This window comes from Phodopus roborovskii, unplaced genomic scaffold (genome assembly GCF_943737965.1).
Source record: "Phodopus roborovskii unplaced genomic scaffold, PHOROB, whole genome shotgun sequence".
Classification (NCBI taxonomy): domain Eukaryota; kingdom Metazoa; phylum Chordata; class Mammalia; order Rodentia; family Cricetidae; genus Phodopus; species Phodopus roborovskii.
Window position 1 is genome coordinate 27,495,848 of NW_026126540.1, and position 20,836 is coordinate 27,516,683.

A 20,836-nucleotide genomic window follows, 5' to 3' on the forward strand; every position below is an offset into this window, starting at 1 on the left:
TCTACATCCTCTAAGACCCTAAGGATTACTGGAGTGATTATTTGACTAAATGCAGCCTAATAAAAGTCCGTTTCTCTTACTTGTACTTTCCACTAAAGAAATGACCCAGTTCCCTCATGCCCACCTCTCCCCTCCTCTTCCCCCCTTTCTCCTAACTCCCTCTCACCTCCTCCATGCTCCCAATTAGCTTAGAACAGGAAGATTGAGATAGGGAAAGAATAGAGGAGATCAAGAAAAGAGATACCATAACAGAAGGAGCCTTTATAGATTCAAGGAGGATCTGACACTAGGGAAATGTCCAGATATTTACAAGGATGAACCCAACTAACAATCAAAGCAATAGTGGAGAGGCTACCTTTAATGCCCTTCCCCGATGAGATTGACATCTACCTTATATGCCATCCTAGAGTCTTCATCTAGTAGCTGATGGAAGCAGAAACAGACACCCACAGCTAAACACTAGCTGAACTCCTGGAATCCAGTTACAGAGAGGGAGGAGTGATGAGCAAAGGGGTCAGGACCAGGCTGGAGAAACCCACAGAATCTGCTCACCTGAACAAGGGGGAGCTCATGGACCCCAGTCTGATAGGTGGGAAACCAGCATAGGACTGACCCAGACCCCCTGAATGTGGGTGTCAGTTAGGAGGCCTGGGCAGTCTATGGAGCCTCTGGTAAGGGATCAGTATTTATCCCTAGTATACTCATGGACTTTGGGAGCCCATTCCACATAGAGGGATACTCCCTCAGCCTAGACACATGGGGAGGGCCTAGGCCCTGTCCCAAATGATGTGACAAACTTTGAAGACTCCCCATGGAAGGCCTCACCCTCCCTGGGGAGCAGAAAGGGGAGAGGATGGGGTTTGGTGGAGGTGATAGGGGAGGATGGGAGAGTGAGGGAACTGGGATTGACATGTAGAACAACCTTGTTTCAAATTTTTAAAAAAAAGGAAAAAAAAAAAAGTGACCCAGTTGCTAACTGAATGGCGAATGGCTCATATTCATGTTGAAAAAAATGGCTGAAAAATGGGAGTCAAAGATAGTATCATAGGGAAAGGAAAGTCAGGGAAACCCCAGACAAGCTTAGAAAGATGAATACTGTTTTCGTACTACTGTGTCTACAAAAATGCCATTTTGTATATTTCCGCATTAGTGTTTGGCTAAGAAAAAATACTATGAAGTTCAGTAGCTGGTTAGGTATAGTTTTTCCTTGCCTGGAAACTGTCAGGCGGTAACCACCTCCATCTGTGGAGAGTTCTCAGAGCGGGTTGCGTATATTCTAAGGTGACTCCATTTCTCATTGCAGAAAAACGCCTGTCTAGGGGCATCTCCCACGCCAGTTCCAGCATTGTCTCCCTGGCCCGGTCCCATGTCTCCTCCAATGGTGGGGGTGGGGGGAGCAGTGAGCACCCCCTGGAAATGCCCATCTGTGCCTTCCAGCTTCCAGATCTAACTGTGTACAAAGAAGATTTCCGAAGCTTCATAGAGAGGGACCTCATTGAGCAGTCCATGCTGGTCGCCCTGGAACAGGCAGGTCAGTGGGTGTTTCCTCTTCAGTGATTTCCCCTTTAGACTCTGCCTGCAACCACATAAAGGGTCCAGCCTTCATCAGTAGCCTCTTTTAAAGTGTCTGATCTGGTTGCTGTCAAAGATTGGGGTCAGTCAGATACATGTGCTGACATGAATAGAAATTAACCAGGTGTGGCGGGGAGGAGCAGGAATAAACATTAGACACTTTGGAAAGTTCCTGTTTAATAGATGGGAAGCCAGATACATATGTACGTTTACTAATTGATACCCAAAAGCCAATATAGGAACAGTTATGACTGATTATAACTGGCAAACACAGAGGATGATGGCTGTAGATGATGCACTGAAAGTCACATCTAGTCATATGACTCTTTCCCCAGATTTATTTGTTGAGTTCATTTTAAATTAGCATTAAAATTAATTTGGAGGTCACAGAAAGGGACCCTTTTCATTTTGTACCCCTCTATATTAACTATAACTCTTTTTAGAAGTTAGCAAGTTATCTGGGCTAGTGAAATTATAAGCTCTTCTGCAGATTTTTAATTGCTGAAAAAAACAAAATTTTAAGTGTTATTTGTAAAATAGTTTCCTCCTGTAAATAATGGATTGGCAATTGTCTAGTTTACTTGGTTGTCTTATGTACTTTTTCTTTTTGTGTGTAACTTTAAAGTCACACCACACACCTGATGAGTGCTGTCAAATATGTAAACAATACAGGACACAAAACTTGCATAGTTTTTCTTTTGTTGGTGATTCAATTAAGCTGAGCATTGCTGCTATTGTATTTACCATTCTTCCTGCCAGAGTGAAGGATTCAGAGTCAAACAAAGTATCTATCAGTTTCAGCCTGGGCACTATTGACTTTTGATGCCAGATAATTTGTTGCCTTGAGCATTATCTTATATTCTAAATATAAGAATATGCTCTAAATAAATAAAGAATATGCTCTAAATAAAGATAATGTTCTCTCTGGTCTCTGTGTCTCCCACCAATTGTGACAAATATATCTTCATACATTGCCTAATAATCCCATGAGACAAAACTGTCCTTCATTAAGATCACTGATCTAAGCAGTCATGCTTGACAGATTCTAACTGTAAGTAAAGAAGATGTAAAGAATCAGAGATTAGGCTTAATGCTATATTCCTATAATCTCAGTACCAAGGTTATAGAAGGCAGATATATCAGGAGTTCAAGGCCAGCCTCAGCTACTTAGTGAGTTCAAAGGTCAGTGTCAGCTACATGAGACCATGTTTCAAAATAATCAATAACAACAATAATACAGAGCATGCAGTATCTCATTCACTAGGTTGAGGCAGAAGGATCATGAGTTCAAAGCCAACCTGGTACGTGTAGCAAAACCCTGTCTCAAGAAAAAAAGTAGTTTTATTCTAGGCTGTCTCCCTAATCCCCTTCTCCTTTCCTCCCACTGTCATGTCTGTAGGGCGTTTGAATTGGTGGGTCAGTGTGGACTCCCCCTGTCAGAGGCTGCTTCCTTTAGCAACTACTGGAGATGGAAACTGCCTGCTGCACGCAGCCTCTCTTGGTGAGTCTTGGAGAATGGCCCTCCCTCCCCATAGAAAGGAAGCAATGAATCGAGTATCACGTGTGAATGTTCATCTCACCACCCTTCTCAGGTGAAGGGATGGTTCAGGGAGCTGGCAGAGCCTTGCCTTGGCTTACTGTCTTTAGAAATGGGGGAGCCCAGGGTTAGTTTAGGCTCCACTCCACGCTGAGCCCTAGAGCATAATAAGCAAAGTTTGTGTGGCTATGTACATGAATGGTGGCAAAACTATACTTAATTATTCTTCTGGTTGGTCTCTGTGACACTTACTTTGAATTATTAAACTACTCACAACTCTCTGTATTTGTTCTTAGCTTTGGTCTGCATTTTCTAGCCATTTCGTGAGCTCTGGTGCTGATGGCTGTGTGATGCTGATTTGCTGAGGAGGGCTTCCTCTCAGGAGTTTGAGAAATGTTGTCCAGCCTTTCTTGAGGTCCTGGGTTTGATCCCTATCACCACAAAACAAAGGCTGGATTAGTAAGTGGAGCTCCTTTGCCTTCCTCTCTCCCTACAGGGATGTGGGGTTTCCATGACAGAGATTTGGTGCTGAGGAAAGCTCTGTATGCACTGATGGAGAAGGGTGTCGAGAAGGAGGCATTGAGAAGGCGCTGGAGGTGGCAGCAAACACAGCAGAATAAAGAGGTGGGTGAGTTTGGGTGGCAGCACCCTGTTTCCAAAGTCTCCTAGTGCTGATGATTGTATTTTCCGGTGTACTCCTGAAAAGTGAGGACATTGCGGCTAATACCATAGGACGAGCACCTTGTGACCAGCTTACACCAATCTCTACCTGCGACAGAAACGTGTAGTTCCTGTCAAGCCTTTTACAGATATTCAGTAGTTCTTAGTGGAGGTTTCTTTCTTTGTCTTTTCTTTTTTTCTTTTTTGTTTTTTTTATGAGCTATGATAACAAATATGTAATTTGTTTTTTATTATAAGACTAGATTACTCATTCATTCATTCATTTGTTGAGTGGTATATGCACTACTACAGTGTTTGTGGAGGTCAGAGGGTCAGAGGACAATTTGTGGGAGTTGGTTCTCTCCTTTCATTCTGGATTCCAAGGATTGAAACTCAGATTGTCATGCCTTTATCTGCTGAGCTATCTCATCTGCCCTGATTAATTTTGAGTCCCTTCTGTCCCCTCCTCTCTCTTCTTCCCTCCCCTCCCCTTCTCACTCTCCCCCTTCTCCTCCCCCCCCTTCCCTTTTCTCCTTAGGCAGGCTCTTAACTCTGTAACCCAGGCTAGCCTGGTATTTACTACATAGTCCAGGCTGGCACTGAATTTGCAGTAGTCCTTCTGCCTCAGCTTCTCAATTGCTGGGATATGGGTAAATCACTATTTCCAGCTTGTTTTAAATTCTTAAAAAAAAAAAAAGCATTTATTTATTTATTACATGTGCATGTGTACATGCCATGCCACACATGTGGAAGTCAGAAGACAACTTATATGAAACAGTTTGCTTCCACTGTGTGGGATCTGGAGATTGAACAGGTAGGTTTTCAGGCTTGGTGGCAAGCACCCTTAATTACTTAACCCACGTTTTTAATTCTTGTGTAAATGCTTGAATGTTTTTAATATTCTACAACTTTGCTTTTCATATACTTAGCTTTGGTTTGATTAAAGAATATAAAATGATACTTGTTAAATTGAATTTAAATATTAGTCTTCAGGGATTTGGCTGATATAATGGTTACTTTTATATAAGAAAGTAATGATGAGGGACCAGAGAGGTGGCTCAGAGGTTGAGAGCACTGGCTGTTCTTTCAGAGGTTCTGAGTTCAATTCCCAGCACCCACATGGAGGCCCACAACCATCTGCAATGAGGTCTAGTGCCCTCTCCTGGCCTTCAGGGAAGTAATGATGGATTTTTATGTTCCACCTCCACACCAGGGATTGGGAAAACCACAACTGTTTTGTTTTTGTTTTTGTTTGTTTTGGTTTGGTTTGTTTGTTTTTTTTAGTTTTGGTTAAAAAGGTTCACTGAAAGGTGTGTATTATAAATATAGCTGCTTTCCTTGTTTAAGCAGCACAAAGTACAGAGTGACATATGCTCTACAGAGCCTGGTGTATTTCCTGTCTGCTTCTCTATAGAAGAAGGTGACTGGTTCCTATAAGAATAGCATTGTACATTTATATAGAGCAACAGGCTTTCTTGTTCCTGTTTCCTTAGTTCTTGGCTCCTTTTCTCTGTATCTGCTATATTAGTATACTTTGTTTTCATGTGTAACTTGTTTTGTATGTATATATGTGCTTGAACATGTACATGTGCACAAAAGTGCCTTTGATGACACAAGAAAATATTGGTCCTTCTGGAACTGGAGTTGCAGGCAGTTGTGAGCTGCCCAGTGTTGGTGCTGGGAACTGGACCTGATCATCGCCAAGAACAGCATGTGTTTCTGTTGGGCTATCTGTATATTTCCTGCCTTTGGGTATTTTGTTTTGTTTGGCGATGCTTTGACTAGTTATTTCTGATATTAGATATGGTGATATCCCATTTCTTCCCTCATGCCCAGTTTTCATGGTTCCATTTTAACTGGCAATAATACAGAGCTAAAATAAAGGGGTTTTGTTTTGTTTTTGTTTTCTCCAGGCAGAGTTTCTCTGTGTAGCTTTGAAGCTAGTGCTGACATTCACTCTGTAGACCAGGCTGGCCTTGAACTCATGAGATCCCCCTGTCTCTGCCTCACAAGTGCTGGGATTAAAGGTGTGAGCCACCATTGCCTAGCTAAAATGAAGTTTTATGTCATTTTGAAGCTCAGTGTTTTCTGTTACAGCTCTTGGCACATAAGAATGCGGGCTAAAGTTCAGATTCCCAGAATTCTCATTAAAGCCACACAGGTTTGGTGGCCAGCTGTAACCTCAGCATTCAGGAGACAAGAGATGGGACTGTAGGACAGACAGCAGGGGCAGCTAGATTTGCTGGGCTCAACAAGCTGCAGGTTCAGTAAGATTTTTGTCTCTATAATAAAGAGATCAATCAAGGAGACACTTGACATCAGCTTAAGACCTCCATATAGACATGTATGCACATTCACACACATAACATACTGTTTTTTTAAAAGCAAAGAAACCATTTGTTACAGGTTGTTTCAAGTAGGATGGTATAGAATAAATAGTTTGAGGGTTGGAGAGAACTCAGCAGTTATTAAATTTGCTGCTCTTACAGAGGATTGGACTTGTGTCACCAGCTCCAGAGGACCTGATGCCCTCTTCTGGCTTCTATGGGCATCCACGTTTATATGACTCATGGAGACAAATAATTAAAATACATCTTTGAAAAGGAATCACAGAAAGCTGGGCAGTGGTGGCACACACCTTTAATCCTAGCACTTGGAAGGCAGAGGCAGGTGGGTCTCTCTTATTTGTTAGATCATAAACAAAATGCCATCACAGAGAGTTCCAGGACAGCCAGGACACAGAAACCCTGTCTCAGGGAGAAAAAGAAAAAATTATAGACATTTTCTTGATTAATCATTTTTGCTCCAAAGATAGAATCCATAGGGGCAAAAACACAAATTGACAATCTTTTTTTTTTTTTTTTTTCCCCTTTCTCCTCTGAGATGGAGATTTCTCTGTACAGCTCTGGCTGTATTGGTAGATCAAGCTGACTTCAAACTTTTAAGAGATCTACCTGACTCTGCCTACTGAGTGCTGCCATCATCTGGCTACAAATTGACATTCTTTATTATCACTCAAAAGCTGGGGTGGACCTTGTAGAAGGCTACCTTTCCTGAGCTTGACCCAAGCTGGCCTCAGATTTACAATTCACATTAAATTAGTAATGAGCTCTGCCTTTGATGCTGAGTGTAAGTCATAGCTGAGCTTTGACCACACCATGGACAAGGAAAGACCTCACCAGAGCGTGGCAGCTAATAAGTGGGAGTGACAGCAAAAATAAAATAAATGTGCTCACTTCTGATGATTAAGTCTACTATAGCTACTTTAAAGATAGGGCTAGATTTTACAGTGTTTGTCCAGAAGAACCAGCCATGCCTAAGTTCTTCCCTGTGTGTTCTTCCCTCCCTTCTGGGGCACATGTGTACAGGGAATAGAGGCTAGTGAAGGGGTTACTTTTATCCTTTGGTTGGAAATGTGTCATGCATGATTGTCTTGCTTGAACTTTGATAACTTCATTCCTTACCTTGGGAACAGGAAGGAGACAAGAATCATCTGAGATGCTTCTAGTTTTATGATACCAAAACTCAAATTAGTTATTTCCTGGACCTCCTTGATTTGTATAGAAATTGATGGTAAAACTTGTTGGGAGTGTGTGCCACCTAGTGGCCATATGTATTAAAGCAGGAAGCAGAGGGGCTGGAGAGGTAGCTCAGCTGTTAAGGGTACTTGTTCTTGTAGAGACCTGATGGCTCACAGCTGTCCATAATGCCAGTTCCAGGGGAACCAATGCCCTCTTCCAAACTCATTGAGCACCAGCAAGCATGTGGTGCACATACATACATGCAGCCAAAATACATGTATAAAATAAAACTAATTAACAAACAAACCCAGGCAGTAGCGGCACAGGCCTTTAATCCCAACACTAAGGAGGCAGAGGCAGGTGGATCTCTGAGTTCAAGGCCAGCCTGGTCTACAGAGTGAGTTCCAGGACAGCCAGGGCTACACAGACAAGTCCTGTCTCAAAAAGCCAAAACCCACCAGGAGTAGGTGACTGGGAGAGGAGAAAGGAGAGGCAGTGTATCAAAATGACATGAGCATTCCCTATATAACTTTCACATTGTACTGAAATCTGTGAGAGTATTTTACAAATCACAAATTGTGTTGCCTTTTTACTGAAGTAACGTACTTTCACAGTAGCTCTAGCCCTAGAGATGTTTGTTCTGGTGCTGCTCAGGATGTAGCTGGGCAATGAAATGCTAATGCTAAACAAAAAAATACTAATAAGGTAAAATTATCTCTCAAATCAAATCACCACTTGATCTAAAGCCTCCCCCCTCCCCCCACCTTTCTTCTCCACCCCCCCCCCCCCCCAGTTAGCCCAGTCTGGCCTCCAACTACTTTGTAGCTGAGGATGACCTTAACCTCCTCACCTTCCTGCCTTCATCTGAATGCCAGGACTATCGTGATTATTAGAGTGTACCACCACACCCAGTTTAGCTGATGCTGCAGATCAAAATCAGGGCTTCCTGCATGCTAGGCAAGCACTCTACCACTTATGCTGCATCCCCGTCCCCTAAAGCCAGGATATCTTAAAGTTGTGTGGCTGGATGTGGAGGCACATCTGTCAGGAGGATTAGTGTGAGTTTAAGGCCAGACTGAGTTACCCAATGAGGCCTTGTCTCAAAAAGCAAGAAGGCAGAGCAGATTATTTGTATTGTTATACACAACCCTTTAGTAAAAACTGTAACTTCACTTAGCATGGATTTATTAATTATTGATCACATAATAGGCACTGGGCCATGTTGCATGGTTCTTTCTTGTAGCGCAATACAATAAGAATGGACCTCTAAAGATATAGAGCCTGTCTCTGCCTCCTGTATGCTGAGGTGTGAGTCACTACTCCGACTCAGCTATGATGTCTATAATAGAGTTCTGTAGAGCAGTGGAGAGATTCAAAGGCAGGGGTGACTGATCTGCTGGGAGGCTTAAGAGAACTCCTCAGAGGAGAGCTTTGCTATTAAAGTTGAGGGTTTGTTTACCAGGTACGTAGGGAGTGGTCATTGCAGGCAGTGGGAATAACTTATGGAAAAAGTCAGAGTATGAGGCAGTTTCTGTCCAGAACAGCTCTGACCCGTGCAGAGAAAGGGGCAGGGCAGGAGGCAGGCTTTGCATACCATGCATGAGCAGTCAAGAGTCTTAGAGTGACTGTTATCAGGAAACATACCATTAGATTTTGATTGATGGGGGAAAATACCGTGGCCTAATAGGAATAGGTCTGAAGAATTCAGAAAACCAGAGAGATGCTTGCAGTTCATGCTTAGTAATTGTTGAGAGAGATATCCAGGTGTGGGACGGGTGAAAGAAGAGACCTCTAAGGTAACTCCCTGATTGTTAGTCTGGGTATCTGGATGATAGCGGGTGCTGCTTGATAAGCATATAGGAAGAAGACTGTAGAATTAAAGTCGCTTTAGATAGGTTGCAGTTTTTGGCAGACAGTTGGATATATGAACATAGAAATGAAAAGGAATTGTGGGCTTGAGAGGATTGATCCTAGGGTCCTGAGCACGTAGGTGGAGTAGATATGATTATAGCCTGTGAAGAGATCACCCAGAGGAAAGCAAGGTGCAAACAGTTGCCAAAACCCCAGTTTTGTGGTGAGGAGAGTTCAGAGACTAAGAGAAGGCAGTGATGTTGAAGCTAAAGTAGAATGTTTAGAGAGGCAAATAGACACACAGGCTATCAAACAGGAGGACCGGAGCCCCTTGACTGACAGTCTAGCTAGCCAGGGCATGATGGGAGATGTCATTCTGTGTATGTTTCTCATACTGGTTAATGAATAAAGCACTGTTGGCCAATAGGAAAGGAATATAGGAGGTACTAGGAGACAAGGAGGAAATAGGAAGTAGGAAGGAGGGTCAAGATGGAGAGTCTGTAGAGAATAGAACCACCAGCTGCCTCTCGCTGGTAAGACCACATAAAAATACATAAAAATGGGTTAATAATTAACACAGCTAGACAATAAAAAACTAGTAACTGGCCAACAGAATTATATCATATACAGAGTGTCTGTGTGTTATTTGGGGCTGGCGCAGCGGCGGGAAAAGACCGGGCGGCGGGTGGAAAAACTGTACTCTTTACAAGGGCAAGTGCCTTGTGTGGATGGGTAGTGTAGAGAGCAGAATTAGGAGTCAGGTGGCAACCAGTTCAAAAGGAGTAGATTAAGAAATGTGAGATTACTAGGCATGGGATCATGTACCTGTAATCACGGCATTGGGAGACAGATGAGAAGGACCAGAATTACAAGGCCAGCCTCAGTACATAGCTAATTCAATGTCAGTACATAAAATTCTGTCTCAGAAAGAAACAAGATGAGGCATGGTGTCACCTGCCTTTAGTCCCAGTACTGTAGAGGACAAGGCAGGCTAGCTTGATTCTAGGACAGCCAGGGCTACATAATGAGACCCTGTCTCAAAATCAACCAACCAGCCAACCTATTTTATGGGTTTTGACCCTGAAAAGGAGAAGTTTGATGAAGAGCAAGTATAAACTAAGTGCTAAGGGAATAGAACATGTATGTAACACTGGGAGAGTTGGGATGGGTATTGCCTTTAGAACCTAACTTCTGATTACCCAGTGAGCCTTCCTTCATTACTGCACGATTATTTTTCATAGTCAGGACTGGTGTATACCGAAGATGAATGGCAGAAGGAATGGAATGAATTGATCAAGCTTGCCTCAAGTGAACCCAGAATGCATCTGGGTACCAATGGAGCCAGTGGTGGTGGGTAAGTGTGGCTAAGTGGGAGAGCAGGGATCGTCTTTGAGGTGTCTTTAGTGAGTGAGCTCTCAGATCTCCAGCCCCAAATCTAGGCCTCTGTGCTGAAAGGATGTTGGGAGGAGAGAAAAACCATGGCAAGGGCACAGCGTTGTGTAGCAGGACAGCGTATCTCTGGAAAGAAGGCAGTGCAGAGAGAGTGATGGGTAAAATTGTGGATATAAATACACAAATACCCAGGCAGATGATAAAGGGGAAGTTAGAGTAGAGGCAGTTTTAGAAACAACTGGGTGAGGAATGTGGGAATAAACAGAGTGGTAGGTAGATATGCAGAAGGTATAAGAGCCACATAGGAGATGGAGTTGATTCAGCCAGGGAGTAGTTGGAGCTAAGTAAGAAAAAGAATAAATTTTTACAAACTTTAGTTAAGGTACTGAGTGGATGGTGAGGCTGTTCTTTAAATAAGAGAACAAGAACAGGAATTTGGAGGTTTTCTATCCTGTGACATTCATGTTGTGTGGGTTGCAGTGCAGGATGAAGCTGTGAGTTTGTGTATTTGACTCTTGGATAAAGAGATGTGGGAGGTGAATATTGAGAGATGGGGATCACCTGCAGATTGCTTGATCTTTATTTATTTGTGTGTGGAGGTAGGGAAGTGGCAAGTGAGTGCTCATGTGCATCGCAGTGTAGAGGTCAGAAAACAATTCCAGGGAGCCAGTGCTTCACTTCTGTCTACCTACCATGGCGGCAGCCACCTTGACCCATGTCACCAGTCCCTTACTCCCAGACCTGTAACACCATTTCAGCCCGTAGTAGCACAGAATACTCTGCAGAGCACTCTCCCTCCCCTGGAACGGGCCTCAGCACTCTAGCCTTGTGTCTTCCTCCTCCTGCTGTGCCTCCTCCATTCTCTTCCCTTGTAACTGTAGAGTGGAGAGTTCAGAGGAGCCGGTGTACGAGAGCCTGGAGGAGTTCCATGTCTTTGTCCTTGCTCATGTGCTCAAGAGGCCCATCGTGGTCGTAGCAGACACCATGCTGAGGGACTCCGGAGGGGAAGGTGAGTCAGCAGCTGGTTAGTCCTGTCATTGTGCCTCAAGACTTCTTGAATATAGAGACTTGGGCTGAACACAGCAGGACGTAGTGGAAAATTCTCAAGAGAGTCAAATGAAAGCTGTTGGAATTAGTTGGGATGGGGTGCTCAATTTAGAAATGGGATTATGGGGCTGGAGAGTTAAAAGTGGGAACTGCTCTTGCAGGGGACTCAGGTTTAGTTCTAGCATCCACATTGGATAGTCACAGCTGACTGTCACTCTATCTCCAGGGGACCAGGCACTCACACACTCGTGTGCATGCCCCACACAAGCACACGTGAATACCCATGCTTTAAAATAATAAAAAGTAAGTCTTAAAAAAGAGAGCAGAGCCAGGCGTTGGTGGTGCACGCCTTTAATCCCAGCAGTCAGGTGGCAGAGGCAGGTGGATCTCTGTGAGTTCGAGGCCAGCTTGGTCTACAAAGCTAGTGCCAGGACAGGTTCCAAAACAACACAGAGAAATCCTGTCTCAAAAAACCAACCAACCAACCAACCAAAGAGAGAGAGAGGGAGGGAGGGAGGGAGAAGGGGGGAGATAGGAGAGAGGAGAGAGAGAGAAGTGGGGTGGAGAGACTGAACTGTGCAAGAGCCTAGCCTTAGTAATAACAACCTTTATGGTTTCCTACAGCATTTGCCCCTATTCCGTTTGGGGGGATCTATCTCCCGTTGGAGGTCCCAGCTAGCCAGTGTCACCGATCCCCTCTGGTGCTCGCCTATGATCAGGCCCACTTTTCTGCACTTGTGTCGATGGAGCAGAAGGACAGTGCCAAGGAACAAGGTGAGGGTCCAGTGTCTGGGTCTGGTTTCTGTTCTTTATTATTTTTACTCAAAAATGGAAATGATAGTTAAGAAGGAGGAAAATGAAAGTCCAGATTCTGCCAGTTTTGGGATTTTTTTTTTTTTTAAACTAAGCTATACAATATTACCAAGAGTGTTTAGCTTTAAAAAGAGGGGGTGATTTGGTGAAAAAGGTGTCTGTCCCTGTTCTGGAGTAAAGATCTGTACTAAGGTACTGGCTTTCTAAGGGCTGCATTGCTGTACCTGTCTGTGGAAAATAGGCTGGAGTCCAGGAGATTAATAGACTAAATTGTGTACTGGGTGATAAGGGAAGTCCACTGGTTTTTAATGGAATTTTCTTCTAAGAGTTGAGGGTGGATTGACTACAGTCAGTCTGAGTTTAGTGAAGTCAATGCTGTTCATTTGCTTCTGCCCTTCTAAGGCAGACTTCCTGATGAGTGTTTTTCCCTCCCCAGCTGTGATCCCGCTCACAGATTCAGAGCACAAGCTGCTGCCCCTGCACTTTGCTGTGGACCCAGGAAAGGGCTGGGAGTGGGGCAAAGACGATAACGACAATGTCCGATTGGCCAGGTGAGGCAAGTTTAGCCTTTGCATGTGCATTGTAGCTGAGATCTCTTCCACGTGCGTAGCCTTGGACCCACCTTTCTTTCTTAGCTCAGCAGTAGCACAGTCACATCCTTAGTCTAGGGTTATTGGGAAGGTGGAAGGCAGGCCGGGGTCTTGCAGCTCCTTTGTCTTTCTTTTCTCAGAGCAGGGTGAGTTTTCCTGCCCAGAATCTCCAAAAATAGTGGTGAGAAAAGCAAGACAACCAAATGTGATTCTAAGCCAAAGTCAGAGGATTTTAAAACAAATGGCCAAAGTAGTCTGCTCTTAAATTTCATCTTTCAGGCATTTAGATAGCAAGGAAAATATGTTCTTTCTTACCTCCTTCTCAGAGCAGCCTCCTTATGGTCTTGATGTATCTCCTGGCACGTCCCTCTGTGCCTGCAGAGATGTTGGTATAACACAGGCCCCTTTTTTGCTTCCCTTTTTGGGCCTTTGCAACTTTGGGAACTGGCTGAAAGGTTTGATTTGATTTTAAGGTTGAGTACCAAAAAAAAAAAAAAAAGGCCTCATGGAGGCGTACACCTCACCTAGCACTCAGGAGGTTGAGACAGGGAAATCACTGGAAGTTCAGGGCCAGCTCAGACTACATAGTGAGCCCCTTTCTTTAAAACAAAAAGAAAACCAGAAGCTGTAGTCCTCACCTGATTGTCAGAATCTGCTAAGTAATGTCACAGCAATGACAATGGCTGCTGTGTGATATGTGGTCTCTGGACACTGCTGAGTCCTTTCCGAAGGACTACTTGCCTTTGAAGTAATAGCTCTTTCGTTTCTTTCCCTCCTTTTCACAGTATAATGCTGTCCCTGGAGGTCAAATTACACCTGCTGCACAGCTATATGAATGTGAAGTGGATCCCACTGTCATCTGACGCACAGGTGAAGGCTGTTCCCACCTGTAGCCCTTTGTGTGTCCTCGCTGTAGAGCCCATGGGCTCAGCTGGAAATCTGTTCTAGTGCCGTTTATGATGACGTCACAACATGTCCTCCTTGTGGCCCACCTGTCTCCAGTCTGCTTTTTCCTTACTTTGTTTTATCATTTGACTTTACCGCAGAGTGAACCGAGGACCTCCACGTTAGGCATGTGCTTCACCACTGAGTGACATGAGTAGCCCCAGACACTGCTTTCTAATGCTAAGCTTTCTTCTTTTGTTCTTGAGATTGTCTTTTCTGTGTCTCTGCCCCTTACTCTTTGGATAGCTCTGTTTTGGGCACTAGAAAGAGAATGCCAAGGAGTTTCTGGTCATGAGTTCAGGAACAAAGGCAGAGCTGCGAACTCTGGAGTATGGAGTGTATAGAAGCAGTGCTCAGGCTTGGATGCTTGTGGTTAGTTAAGGCTTCCTTAAAATTAATTCTGAACAGAATTTGACATAGGTAGACTTGTAATAACGAACATACTGGTATCTGCAAAAAAACTGTTTTTCCAGCCAGGTAAAGTAGCCAACACCTTTAGTCTCAGTATTTAGGGAAATAGAGGCAAGGGAATTGAGTCTTCTAGGCTACTCTAGATTGTGTAACAAGACCCTGTCTCACATGAAAGAAGGAGGGAGGGAGGTAGAGAGGAAGGAAGGAAGAAGAAAGGCCTCTGCCCACCCCGAGGCCATGCATGCAGTGCTTCATTGCTGGGCAACTCTCTGGCTGTCTTTGGGTCTCCCAACTATATCTGACTTCAGTAATTTAGATAGGTATCTTTTCTTGGCCCGTGACACACCTGGCTGAAGCTTTGTCATATCGGTAGCCCTTCTCTGGAGCTAGATAGTCACTCCACAGATGAAGTTCGTGGTGCACTTGCCACCTCTCCTAGTTTGTTTTCCTGTGCCTGTGGTAAAGACCATGACCAAAAAAGTAATGTGGGGAGGAAAGGGTTTATTTGATGATGGACATGTTTTGATATTACTCCATCATTGAGGAAGGCCAGGGTGGGAATCCAGAGGCAGGAACTGGAGTGGAGGCCATAGAGGAACGCTGCTTACTAGCCTGTTCTCCCCACTCTCTTACACAGCCCAAGACTACCTACCCAGAAGTAGCATCACCTACTGTGTGCTGGGCCCTCCCCATCAGTAACTAATGAAGAGAAGACAAAGTTTCACAGACTTGTGTACTTGCCAGAATGATGGGGGCAGCTCTTCAACTGACATTCCTTCTTCCCAGATGACCCTAATGTATTTCAGGGAGACAAAACACTAACTAGGATACTAGCCCTTTTTGTGTGGCCAATTGCTACAGTAGGGGCAACAGGAAGTCCTGTAAGCTGTTAGATAGCTCCCACGACTGTGGGAGCTTCCACACACAGCCCAGTGAGGTAACAGTCAGTGCTTGCTCTCTTACAGGCTCCTCTGGCCCAGCCCGAGTCCCCCACAGCCTCAGCTGGAGACGAGCCCAGGTCCACTCCTGAGTCTGGGGAATCAGACAAGGAGTCAGTTGGCAGCAGTTCTACCGGCAATGAGGGCAGCAGGCGGAAAGAGAAGGCAAAGCGAGACCGGGAGAAGGACAAGAAGAGAGCAGATTCCGTGGCTAACAAACTGGGCAGCTTTGGCAAAACCCTGGGCAGCAAGCTTAAGAAGAACATGGGGGGCCTGATGCATGGCAAGAGCCCCAAGCCTGGAGGGCTGGGGAGTGGGTCTGGGGTCAGCAGTGGTACCGAAACCCTAGAGAAGAAGAAGAAGAACAATTCACTGAAGAGCTGGAGAGGTGGCAAGGAGGAGGCCGCGGGGGATGGGCCTGTGTCAGAGAAGCCCTTGTCTGAGTCTGTTGGCAACGGAGGGAGCAAGTATAGCCAGGAGGTGATGCAAAGCCTGAGCATCATGAGGATCGCAATGCAAGGGGAGGGCAAATTTATTTTTGTTGGAACCCTGAAGATGGGCCATCGGCACCAGTATCAGGAGGAGATGATCCAGCGCTACCTTGCAGATGCTGAGGAGAGATTCCTGGCAGAACAGAAGCAGAAGGAAGCTGAAAGGAAGATCATGAATGGAGGGTTAGTTAGTGGGCCTCCTCCAGCCAAAAAGCCAGAGCCAGACGGTGGAGAGGACCAGCCCAGTGACTCCCCAGCAGAGTCCAAGGCACTGGCATTCTCTACTGGTTACCCTGGGGGCTTTACTATCCCTCGACCCTCTGGGGGTGGAGTCCACTGCCAGGAGCCTCGGAGGCAGTTGGCAGGGGGTCCATGTGTAGGCGGCCTTCCATCATATGCCACCTTCCCCAGACAGTACCCTCCTGGGCGACCCTACCCCCACCAGGACAATATCCCATCTCTGGAGCCAGACAAAGATGGAGTGCACAGGGGTGCCTTGTTACCACCCCAGTTCCGTGTGGCTGATTCCTATAGCAATGGCTACAGAGAGCCTCCCGAGCCAGATGGATGGGCTGGAGGTCCCAGGGGGATTCCCCCAACCCAGACCAAATGCAAACAACCGAACTGCAGCTTCTATGGACACCCTGAGACAAACAACTTCTGCTCTTGCTGTTATAGGGAAGAGCTGAGGAGGAGGGGGCGGGAGCCCAGTGGGGAGCTGCTGCACAGGTTCTGAATGGTAGAACCTCAGCCGGAAAGGGGCAAAACAAAGAAAGCTAAGCTCAACTCTGGCTCAAGACCCAGCCCCTATATTGATGGGGCCAGTGCAGGGATGTTTGTGGGAGCTGCGGTGCTGGCAGGCTGGCGAGATCAGGGCAGGGCTAGTACTACCTCAAGGGCTGTACTACTCCACTCATGCAGAGTTTGACTTGAGACTGCACCACGGAAGGGGAAGACTATCGCATAACCTCTCGTGCCGGTCCCAGGGCCCAAGGGAAAATAGGGAAATACTTGGTGTGTGTGGGTGGGAGGCGGGTGGAATCTTGGGGGCGGAGTCTGGAAAGAAAGTTCTCAGTCAAGGAAAGAATAGACCAAAGTTCATTGAATTTAGGAAAAAAGCACATGGTGGTGGAGTTGGGAGTATAAAGCGAATCTGAGATACTGAACAATTTTGATCTTGGTTTGAATTAGGTAGATGTCAGGCTTGGGTAAATTCTCCTTCCGGAAGGGTCAGGCAGTGTGTGCTTGGCCTAGTTAGAAAGGGCCTTTTAAACCCCAGTGAGTGAAATGGGAGAGGGAGGAACTTGAAGGGGAATTCTTTTTCCTAGTAAGTTTTATGTTCTTCTAGATAGTCACCTGTCATCCCCATGTTTCCCTCCTTTTTGAGGACTGAGCTCAGCTAAGCAGTGATTAAAAGTTTTTAAGAGCAAGTGCTCTTTGGGAGAAAGAAGGGTGGTAAGAGCAGCCTCATGTGGGGCTGGCTGTCTTCAGGTGGGTGGGTGCAGAGTGATCTGTTCTAACTACTAAGCAATAACTACATGTGGGGGCTGAGTGCACTGAAGAGGGAGGAGGAAGGCCAGAAGCTCGGCCAGACTGTTCGAAACAATACCAAAAACCTATATAGAACACTCCTCTGCTGCTGCATTTCTGTAGAAAGCAACTTATTTTACTGACTAATTTTTTAAAGGAAAATAAGACCCTGCCCCCCCAAAAAATTAAAAATTACTTACTCCCCACCCCCCATTTAAGTGATTTTTTTTTTTTCTCTCCTTCCTTTCTACTTCTGGAGAATTAACTTAACATCCTGGCTTCTTTTGTTAAGCCATAGCTGACCTTAATCTATGGTTAGTTTATTAAAATAATAAAAATACTTTGTAAGAAGAATTATTTTTGATATTAGGACTGGTGTTGAAGCGTGGGATGGGGTTAGGGGCCATTTATAAAGATAGCTAGAGAAATATATTTTAGTGAACCATAGCCACAGGCCCAGCTTAGTTCCAGTGAGCTGATCAGCTTTTGGATTCCTCCCTTTTCCTGAGCCAACCCTATTCTCCAGAGGGGTGGAGTGACCCCAGTGCTGAGAGCTCCCTTTGCAGTTTGCACAAAGCACAAGTCTGGACAGTGTATGCTCTGACCAGAGCCATTTCTGAGAGCTTTAAACCAGAAGACTATCCTTCGCCAATTACCCCTTTTCCATATATATCCCCCCCCCCCCGGGAAAAATCATCTATGCAATTGTATACACATGTGGCTGCATATGAACAAGGGGTGTGAGTGTGCTTACTTGTTCAGAGTGTTAACTGGGTTATTTCTGTACGTTGTTTGCTGAGGTATATCACCACCTACTAATGGAATGTAATGCCCACATTTGATCTAAGTCACAAATAGCGCTGTGTGTGTGTGTGTGTGTGTGTGTGTGTGTGTGTGTGTGTGTGAACTCCTGTCTACCTAGTCAGGAAAATGGTCTCACACTTCCCCTTGCTAATAAAGCTAGTTAAGAATTCCTCGTTGAAATTACTTAGTTTAGAAAGGCTTTTTCCCCCCCTCAAAAAAAATTTTTTTTGAAAGTAATCCACTTCCATATCTGCCAATCTGTTAATTTAGTAATTTCCCATCATTATTTTTAGACAATTTTTGTTTGTTTCTTTGCTGTGAGGCCCTGGCTGGCCAGCCTGGTACTTGCTATATAGCCCAGGCTAGCCTCCAACTTATAGCCACCCTCCTGCCTTAGTCTTTTGAATTGTGGGATTTAAGTGTGAGTCACCACACCCAGGTTTCTTTAGGCTGGAACCTAATATGAGACAAGCATTTCTGGCAGGTGTCTAATTTAAAGGTCTATCCAGAAATTGAAGTTTTTTTTTTTTGTTTGTTTTTTTTTTTTTTTTTTTTTTTTTTTTGTTTTTTGTTTTTGCTTTTCTTAGTTGGGTCCTAGTCTACACCCTAGGCTGGCTTCAAACATATGACCCTCTTGCTCCAGCTTCCCGAGTGCTGGCATCATACCACCAAGTATATAAGCGTAATATAAAAACCAGATTGACCAACAACATCAAAGTCTTGATATACAAGAAAGGTGAAAGAAGTGAACAAACCTGAATGAGGACAAATCCTGTCTATTTAAATTTCAATATGTTCATAGTTTATTTTTTTTTTACATTTTTGATTTTTGAAAAATATTGCATCAAGATAATATTTGTAGCGGTTTGTATGTTTTAAGCACTCCTTCAGTTTTTCTCCCAAGGTGAAGGAATGCCTTGTGCCTTGTTCTCATCACCTTAGACTTGTCCCAGTTTCTGGAGTTCTGATGACCCTGGTGAAACCAGCACCAGATGAGCCCCTCCCTTCCCGACACTCCAGACTGTGGTGCATGGTGTGCACTGCTCTGCTGTCCTCCCACAGCCCCATGGGTGCCTGCCTAGGCGGGTAGGAAGGAGACGGCTGGGCAGGGAGGGTTCCCTATAGAATAAAACCAGGGAGGCTGCCCTCCATTGAACTGCTGTGTTTGGACCTGATCTGTTACTAGATTGTATTTACCACTCTTGTTTTAAAAAGCAGAAAACTGAGGACAAATGAAGAGAAACAGAAACCTTGTATCATTTTGTTTTCATTTATATGGTACCCAGTCTTAATTGTTTGCCTTTTCAAAGCAAAAATAAAAGGAAGCTCCAGGGAAAGGGAATTCTAAGATCATGTGGAAAAGTGAGTTTTCGGCCCTTTAACTTTTTATTAAATTAGTTTTACTTGGGAGGATGACTATTAAGGCACCGAAAGGCCTCTCCATTCTAAGGATGAGGGGCTCTGAGACAACATTTTTTTTTAAAATAAGGGATGGTGAACTTTAATTTTCATTCTTTTGGTGGGCGAAGAAGGGGTTGAACAGGATGGAATTAAGGAATAATGTCTGGAAAACAAACAGATAAAGATTGGCTTGTATTTTGGAATAGACAAGCCCATGCAATTACTGTGGTGAGGAGAAGTGGGGGGGGGTATGTGGGGAGCATTCAAATGAGTAAAACCTCCAAGGAGGGTCATGTGAGTGACAGGAAGGCAGGCCCTGTATCCCTAGGTGAGGCATGGCCTCCTCTCTCAGGCTTTACATTTAAGTGCAATTACTCATGTTAATGCAGGGCATCTGGGCTCCTACTGAAGTTTAATGGAGAGAGGAGATATTCAGGGTTCTTATTTTTCTCCTTTCCACTTAACATGGTTACACTCTTATCTACCCTACATTCTCTGCCCTGCCCCCAACTTACAGCAAATACACTAGAGGGCTGGCCTCCAAATCCTTCCTCTTAACTCATGCTGGCTTAATTGAGAATTGCAAAAGATTTTCCTCATACTGTGTTTTATAAATAATATAAATTATGTCTCTTTATTTAGTTTTTAAGATGCAATTTCTAAGAGTGAGGGGTGGTGTTAAGCTCCCTGCTGTGCCTTAAAATAGAAGTACCTTCCCTCACCATAGGCTTCCGAAGTCCACAGACCAATAAAGCAAGAATTACCATGACTTTATATTGCACACTTGGGAGGTGATCCTGAGCCCAGAGAACGAGCTGATTCTCTGAGATCTGGCTCTTGTCTTTTCTTCCTTCAGTCACACGCCCAAGTTTCCAGGCACTGTGTTTTTCCTTCAATAAAGGAGCACTGGGAAATAACTGAGTTACTCAGACACCTCTGGGCTGTGTGTGCCCTCTTTTTCCAAGGATGCAGTCAGTGCCAGCCATACAGCCATACCATAGGTGAGAACAGAATTGGAAGCCATTTTCTGGCTTGGAAACACAGGTATCCCAGAGTCTTAAGAATTTCACCCTTCCCTCCATCTCCAGCTGCCGATTCAGTGAATCATAGAGGCACTCTGTCCCTTTTAATATTTGGCAGAAACCCAGTTGCAAACTAGGGCGATTGCCTCCTGTTCTTACGCTGATTAACTACCATGCTTCCACGTAAAATTCCTGCGCCCCTCCCTCCATTGGCTGTGTGGGTTGGGGCGGGAGAAGCGATGGAAGCTGACTGAGGAGTGGGGTAGGAAGGACCTTGGCCTCCTTCTGTGTTTATAACTGGATCTGTGATT

General features: G+C 44.8%; 1 protein-coding gene across 4 annotated transcripts in view; it reads left to right on the forward strand.

Moving 5' to 3' along the window:
* Positions 1-18,272, forward strand: part of Otud7b (OTU deubiquitinase 7B) — a 56,223-nt gene extending 37,951 nt beyond the window's left edge. For 3 of the 4 annotated variants that reach the window (XM_051198810.1, XM_051198811.1, XM_051198812.1), the window contains 9 exons: positions 1,304-1,531; positions 2,972-3,073; positions 3,606-3,733; positions 10,383-10,495; positions 11,415-11,542; positions 12,205-12,354; positions 12,830-12,944; positions 13,769-13,853; positions 15,305-18,272. In XM_051198810.1, coding sequence (XP_051054767.1) covers positions 1,304-1,531; positions 2,972-3,073; positions 3,606-3,733; positions 10,383-10,495; positions 11,415-11,542; positions 12,205-12,354; positions 12,830-12,944; positions 13,769-13,853; positions 15,305-16,504 — 2,249 coding nt within the window. In that variant the 3' untranslated portion in view covers positions 16,505-18,272. The remainder of the gene's footprint in view (positions 1-1,303; positions 1,532-2,971; positions 3,074-3,605; positions 3,734-10,382; positions 10,496-11,414; positions 11,543-12,204; positions 12,355-12,829; positions 12,945-13,768; positions 13,854-15,304) is intronic. The other variant, XM_051198813.1, reaches the window with a different exon arrangement.
* The last annotated feature ends 2,564 nt before the right edge of the window (positions 18,273-20,836 follow it).